We start from the raw sequence: 7,773 nt of genomic DNA on the forward strand, positions 1-7,773 counted from the left end.
AAGGACTCGGTCTGCAGGGAATGTGTCTGACCAGTCACGGTGGATGTGGGCCGCCTGGGCCAAAAATGCCAGGGCCGATTTTTTGTCCCAGTCCAGCCCTGCTCCTGCATTATAGTCAACACCTGTGGAAGGAGACAATATCAACGGATACCATTGTTCATGTGTGTAATTGTGAAGACTACACCTTCTGTGTTTGATCGTAGGCTACCGAAGGATTTGGAAATTTCTTGTCAGTTCAGCAATGTCGAGGACTTCCCAACAACAACAAAGGGGAAGTGAAACCGCAAAAGACGGACTAAGTTATTCATCATCATAATCATAAGCTTTATTTCTGACACTTACTAGGTCCATAGATTAAAAGACAACATACAGACAAACATAATAAAATCACGAGGTACATCATTTTCTGAGGAGGCTCGACGCCAGTGAGTCTACATATTAGAAAAGTATTATACTGAACTTAGTGCCGGATTGGTCAGTACCAGGATGATACTGTTCATAGATCCATAAATCCAATGACCACCACAATCCTAGCTCTACCGATGCACATCGGTCCAGTAGGGTTGGGCGTTGTATACAAAAAAATGACATCTCTATAGTGTCAATTTGTTTTCGATATTCGATATATATCTCAATATGTTTGTATTCTTTTTATTTTATAAAATTTTTTATTCTAATTTATTTCAGTGTTATTAAATAATAATAATAATTTAAAAACATGCTTTTCTTTTGCCCCCATTAGAAAACAACAAAAACTTTTTGGATAGAACAGCTATTGTTACAAAGTAAAAAATGTGTAGTGCAAATTTAAGCAGTTGCCATAACATGGTACTTGCAACTACAGCCCGACCGATAAAGGATTTTTAAGGCTGATACCGATACAAATATTTGGTGATTTTAAAATCCGATATTCCGATATCGGCCGATAAAAAAAAATACAATCCAGAAACGCGTAACAAAACAAACTGATTTCCCTAACAGTAGTTATTTGTAGTTTACATTTAGTCACTTTTAGCAGAAGTTCTTATCCAGAGCGACTAAGTACAGGGACATTCCCCGAGGCAAGTAGGGTTAAGTGCCTTCCCAAGGACACAACGTAATTTGACATGGCCGGGAATCGAACCAGCAACCTTCTGATTAATAGCCCGATTCCCCAACTGCTTAGCCATCTGACTCCTGTTATTATTTCCTCACTAAAATAATATGTTAATGCAGTTTCTGATAAATAAAATGTATAAAAATAACTTAAGATATGAAACTTAAAGTTCTTTGAACAAAAACACAATAAAAAAAATACAATACATGCAGAGGTCCTTATGTGACAGGACAAAAAGATAGAAAAAGAGAGTGCCTGTGCGCGTGCAATTTTTCAGTTTGTGCACATCAGGTCTGGACTGGGACTGAAAAACGGCCCGGGACTTTGAAACGCAGACCGGCCCACGACCGTGTATTATTATTATATATATGTATATATATATATTTTTTTGCACTATGACCGGCCGTTTGGGAAATCTCCCGACTCTCTCGACGGCCACTCTTTGTGAGAATGTGCACAAACGGTATCTGTGTGTTCGTGTTTGTGTGTGTCTGTGTGTGTGAACACAGAGGAGCCAGATGGTGATCTTAAAACACAAGCAACACAAGAAAAAAAGTGGTAAAGTGGAATTAAAAACGAGTTTCAAGTTCACCACACCACAGAATAATGTGTTATTAACTACCCATCCAAATTCGAATGAAAAAAAACACTGACAAGTATGTTAAATTAGGCTTTGAAATCGTAGAAAGAAAATCAGCAGTCTTCTCTGTTCGAGACTGGGGGGGCGTGTCGCCTGAAGGAGCTGAAGCTCGGCCCCCTCGCTGGAAGGTGCCGCCTCTCTCAAGTAAGCTACCTACGACCCAGATAATGGACGCTATGTCAAGCCGAACAAAACAGTATAGAATTATAATGTAACCAGGAAAATTAAATGTCAAAATTCAGGGTACCAAGATTGTCAAAAGGGATGTTTTTCTTATTAGCAGTACTGTATATGCCTATGCTCCAGTCGATTTTGACCGTTTGTGAACTGTGTTAATCTCAGTCTCATTTACCATGCTTTGTGGGTGTGACTTTTTTCTGTGTCGTGAAGGACTTAAATTACTTGTGTCTATTCCAATATGTAATGATGATATTCAATGACACAAGTCTGTGTTCTAGAAAGAGTGGTCTGGAGTCGCAGAGGTCCGATAATATCAGTTTTAATGCAGCAGTTGGAAATCAACAAGTACAGAGCTCTGGGGTTGTCTACGTTTCCCTACCCGCAACAGAGTTTGGGTTGGTTCACAAAGTCCAACTCACTATCTGTCCCTGCCCCAGCATATATTATACAGTGCAGTAAAACAAAAAACACAAGAAGAGGGTTGAGCTTGTTCTCCTGTGCAGCAGGGAGTTGTTTTTGCCTACGCGTCCCACCTGCTCGAGTGCCGTCTCCACCCGGTTTCAAGGTTGTTTCTGAAAATGAAGAGATAGAGACACAAAATACAGCCTTTTCCCCACACTCTGTGGTGGAAACTCGTCTGGATTGTTCCTCTTTCTCCGCCCGCACCCCTGACTCTCCCCGCCCTGTGTGAGACACAATGTTTAAGCCTGAGCACACTTCTAAGCTCATAAGACAGAACTTTAATAAGCACAATACATTCTTTAGTCGTCGTCATCATTCGTCTATGACTGATGTGAAATGTTTGATAAAAATCTTTGTTATTTTTTACAATAGCACAAAGTTCTTCATTGACAGACAAGTACACCAGATTGATGCATTTAACTTAATAAGAAATTCAATAATGTACAATTTATTTTCTCCAGCGGATGCATGCCCCAGGACCCCCATGGGAAATCTGAGGTTCTGTGACTATCCAATGCAGACTGTCTTATGAACACACATTCACAGTGATTTAGTGATTAGTAATCCAGGGATCTTCAGGAAGAATTGCTGTCAGAATCTCAATTCGTCCATCCCTCCGTCTGTCAATTTGTCAGTCCATCCCTTCATTACTCCATCTATCCGTCCATTCATTTATCTATACCTTATTTCAGTCATCCGTCTTTCCTGCTCCAGTGTTCTGGCACGGGGGGATTTACACGTTCCCTAGTGTTTCCCTCTCAGAACATGGCGTCCTCTTGCCCCTGACTGGCATGTGATACCTCAGCTCCTTCCAAAACCGTGACGACGGACACAGAGGGGGTGTTACCAGGCCTTGCACCCCCTCCTGCCGCGCCTCCTCCCCACTTGCCAGACTCCACCCCCCCGGCCTCCTGGTGGTCCTGCGGGCCGTGTGGTTCTTACGGACACGAACGACGCCCTGCTTCTTCCGTAGCTGGCGTAGCGAGGGTGGGAGGACGGCCAGTTGGGCGGGGTGGAGCTCCTCCAGCTCCAGCAGCACCACACGCAGACTGCCCTCCAGCAGGGCGTGGTGCATGGCCGTCTCTCGCTCGTACCAATGCTGCCACGCCTCAGAGACAGCGCTGACATCACTGCTGCTGAATGCAGAGGCGGAATAGAGAATCAGGAGACGCCGGCTGGCCCGTATCCTCTCCTCCACCAAGTCTACCACAGCTAGACGGAAGGAGAGATGAAAAACAAAACATGTTTTATTGGGTTTATTTGAAAGGAACATGTCCTGTAATGTTGTTCTGTACCTGAAGAAAAGCAACAGAAACTCCTCTGACATAACGTGACAGAATTGGTGTACAGTAGTGGTATAATTTAGGTATCAGACTCCTGATTGGTCCTTGTTCTATCCCACATGACTTACCCTCCCCTGGTAGGTTGTCTCGCCCCGGTATGAAGAGTTTGTAGCCACACTTCCCCTCCAGCACCTGGGGCATCGTGTGGAGGGCAAACCCCTCCACCTCCTTGTTGGCTCTGTCTCCAGGGAGCAGCCGAGGATACGCCACATAGGCGTCGTACAGCTTCCCATCAGCATCTAACACAGAACGACAGGGGGCGCCAAACACACTGGAGGTTAGGGACCTCAGGGTGGGGAATCATGGTTTGACTTGCGGCCAGTGATTTTGTACTGAAAACACCATGGTGCACCCATCATTATGCAACAATATGGGCAAAGTAATACCTATGTTACCGTGTACAAGGTCAACAGTGAGGTGTGATGCATGCACGGCTAAACCCAGAAGTACACCCTGTCTAGTTGTTCCATCCAGCTACTCTGCTGTGTTGGGTGTAGAGGAAGTGTCACTCTAAGAGGAGAGTGTGGTACAAGATTGAGTCCTGTCTCTGTATTTCCTGTGAAACAGGCTGAATATGCTTTGCTAGAGGTAATTATGCATGCACACTTCTGTCACACTCACTTCTGACAACCATGTGGTCACCATGTGTATTTGTATCAGAGAGTATGTAGGTCACCGCCACAGCCATGCCCGTTTACGTTCTTCTGGTCTTCCCTGAAACTCGTGTTTTCTGTCTGTTTGTGTGTTCCAGTCCTGGTTTTGTCTCTCTTCAGGTTCCCTGTCTTGTTTCAATCAGCTGTTGTCCATTCATTGTGTGATACCCCTGCCCTGTATAAATGTCAGCTCCCTATGTCAGTCCTGGTCGCATTGTTGTTGTGCAACGTGAGTAGCTCCTGAGATTCCGTTTGATAAATGCATTTTTTGGTAACTTGGATCCTGTCTGCATTTGGGTCCACCTCCTGCCTTACCACTTGACAGTCACAGACACACACATACCTGCTTCTGTGTAGAGGAAGGGGAAGACTCCCCGGAAGCAGAGCACAATGTGGATCTTGAACAGGTAGTAGAAGACCACAGCAGCAGTGAAGTTCAGAGCCAGGCAGCCTAACAGCAGGCCGACAGGAAGCATCAGGTTGGGATCTGTAGAGACGGAGGTTTAATAACTAGGATTAATAAAGAAATAGGTCAAAGGTGAGGTTACACACTCGTTGTTGTTGTTGCATGAACAGAAGTGAGGTTCCACAATCATAGATGAGGTTCAAATACTGTTAAAGAGGATTGACAGTCATCAGTGAGGTAACACTATCATAGTTGGTGTTACATTGTCACGTCAGTGGGTTCTGACCTGCCGGCAGGAGTGTGAACTGTGCCCCCACAAAATTATGGGAACTGATAACATCACATGAGTAGTTGACATAGAAGTCTTCCTGCTTCACTTCAGAGAACGTCAGCAGGTGATTCAGCCACACACCCTTTTCCCCGTCAACCTGTCTCTGGTCCCTGGCAGGGGAAAAGGAATACACGTACTTATGGATGGATAAATAGATAGATAGATACATGGATGGATGGATGGTTGGGTAGATAGACAGATAGATGAACCTACGGTTGTGTTTGGTGGAAGACTCTCTGTGTGGAGTCTTTGGGGATGTAGTCATCAGCACCGCTGGCCAGCCAAAACACACTCACCCAGTGTTCTCCCACACACGGAACAAACACACGACACTCCTTGCTGAACTTTGACCCTGTAAACACATGAACCCACATGCAAACAAACATATGGTACAAGACAGGGGAGCAAAACGAAAGCATATCATTGCACAATGCATGTTGAATGCAACTCACCTAACTCTGCCTTGACCGACTCATTAGTAGGCACCACTATTCTGGGTCGAAGAACATATTCCTCTGAAATGACAAGGAAGTAAAAAACGTATTTTAGCATGCGTAGGAAGACAACTCTAATGGTTAATGTAAAAAAATGATGACCTGGCTATCAAAATGATGGACAGTTTGCGTACATGTCTGCATTTTTATGATTAGTCATTAATGTAAGCATTTATCACCTTTCACTTCACATTTGATGGTGGCTGACATGCTTTTAGGGATTCCCCCCAGGTCAAAGGTCACAGTGCAGGTGTAGAAGCCTCCGTCCTTGGGCTCGACACGCTTCACAGTCAGACTCTGGTTGTCATCACGATACATGAACTTGTCGTCTGTTTCAATAGGCTGACAGTCCTGGAGAAGTCCATTAAAGGAACTATCAAATGGGGGTTCAACTGAAACTGAGACTTAAATACTAATGCAAATAAAAGAATATATATATATATTTTTTGCATTTAATTTAATTATGCAACTTGCAGTGTATGGCTACTATGTATTTGTGTCTGGCTACTATGCACTATATATTTCCAGATCATGATGAAGTCATTACAGATTTTCTAGGAACTCTGGTGCCATGTTAGAAAAACATGTTTAGTTGCAAGGTTCATACCTCTTACACGGCTAAAAGCCAGTAATTTTTTAGTAAATATAACAACAACAAAAAATGTTTCACCATAGGTCTCACCTTGTACCACTTGAAGGAGTAAGAATCTCCTAATTCCGTTTTCATGTCCTTCAAGGGACAGACCATTTCGCCAAAGACACTGTTCGTCAGGTACTGGGTGTGTGTATCTGGACGATCACAGTGTGAGTTGGTTTGGTTTACGATCAGTGAGGTGGTCTGAGAGAAACACTGGGTTGGAGTTCTGTTGACCAGAGAACACACAATACTCCATTAGATCATGTTGATGCAGAAGTCCACAGCAATCTGATCTGATCTAATGAGTTACTGATCTCCTTCACTAGATTTGATGTCTTTGTCTCACACAAACATACAGTACCAGTTCATTTCTATTTACATAGCACAATATGTCCACCATGAAAGAAAATACTATTTAGGTTTGACGAGGAGGTGTTCAGTAGGTACCTCACAACACACAAGTATTTTCCTGTGTCCTGCGGCAAAGCATTGAGGAACCACAGAGTGGTGCCCCTCACAAAAGTTCGTTCTGTAGCCTGGCCCAGCTCCAGTGTCTCCTCGCTGTACCAGTGGATGTTGTAGGAGACATTCCAAAAGTCAAACACCTCAGGGGCTACCAGGGTGCAGTTCAACATGGCAGCCTCCCCTACGACTGAGAATGACCGCTCAAACTGCAGGCCATACTCCTTACAGCCCTCTGCAGAGAGGCGTCAGGGGAGATAGAGGGAAGGGAGGTCATAGATGAGCAAACACACATGGACCAGTCAACTGACACAAGAGGGCAATCTTTTGAATTTGTCAAACCTTACGACTATTTCACTTTCAATGTATTACAGTCCTTTATGTCTGTATTACAGTGGTGACTTGAACAGGTGATTGAAATGATGGTCCTACTTACCACCTGCTGCTGAGGAGCTGCTGATGAGGCTGAGGGCTGAGAGGAGGAGAAAGTTCTGGAGCCAACCCATGTCTGGAAGACAGAAACAGCAATTTCCGGTAATAATGGATATCACCTTAAGTCACACATGACTACAAAGAAATATGATTTAACAGCGAAGTACATTCTTTCTTGTGTTCTTCCCAAAACACACGATTTAAACACCTTTGGAAAAATCCTGTCTCAGACAAGAAACCATTTACTCTCAATAGAGATGTTGTAGCTACAGTACGTCCGTCATTAATAAAACACACTTGTAAGTCGGCAGTAGAATGCCTGTATGAGCCTCTTGCAGGTGAAAGTCGATGCATGAGTGCGGGGCTCCTCCCAAGTCTTAAAAAAATCTTACCACAACCGCAAGAGTCGGATATATAATAGAAAAAACTCACATTTTATTGTAGAGTAAAATCGTATATTACATTTGGTCGGGCAAGTGGATTTTTAAATAGGACAGTAGCCTGCAGACGCCGGAAAATTATTAGCATCTGGCATACTAGCAGAGCCGTACCTAATCATAATATATATCCCCCCAATATTCAAATCTGGTCAAAATGTCACCCCCAATATATTAATACAAATATAAATGAAATATAA

At 43.6% G+C, this 7,773-nt stretch overlaps 1 protein-coding gene across 1 annotated transcript; it reads right to left on the reverse strand.

Annotated features, from left to right (window-relative positions):
* Positions 1–2,219: 2,219 nt before the first annotated feature.
* LOC134017736 (interleukin-1 receptor-like 1) lies at positions 2,220–7,682 on the reverse strand. Its single transcript, XM_062457695.1, has 11 exons — positions 7,345–7,682; positions 7,141–7,212; positions 6,690–6,939; positions 6,288–6,468; positions 5,785–5,956; positions 5,564–5,626; positions 5,325–5,463; positions 5,067–5,221; positions 4,718–4,861; positions 3,790–3,960; positions 2,220–3,590 (listed from the first exon to the last, which is right to left on the reverse strand). The coding sequence occupies exons 1-11, from the start codon at positions 7,376–7,378 to the stop codon at positions 3,112–3,114; spliced, it is 1,860 nt and encodes a 619-aa protein (XP_062313679.1). The 5' UTR covers positions 7,379–7,682; the 3' UTR covers positions 2,220–3,111.
* Between the last annotated feature and the right edge of the window lie 91 nt (positions 7,683–7,773).

Source organism: Osmerus eperlanus, chromosome 3, assembly GCF_963692335.1.
Source record: "Osmerus eperlanus chromosome 3, fOsmEpe2.1, whole genome shotgun sequence".
Taxonomy (NCBI): Eukaryota; Metazoa; Chordata; class Actinopteri; order Osmeriformes; family Osmeridae; genus Osmerus; species Osmerus eperlanus.

Bases quoted from the DNA above. Each gene is read 5' to 3' on its own strand.
- LOC134017736 (XM_062457695.1), bottom strand. From the start codon at position 7,378: ATGGTTTCTTGTCTGAGACAGGATTTTTCCAAAG. The intron at 5,464-5,563 runs GTGAGTTGCATT...ATGTGTTTACAG, and splicing joins GTCGGTCAAGGCAGAGTTAG to GGTCAAAGTTCAGCAAGGAG. The intron at 3,591-3,789 runs GTAAGTCATGTG...CCTTCCGTCTAG, and splicing joins AGACAACCTACCAGGGGAGG to CTGTGGTAGACTTGGTGGAG.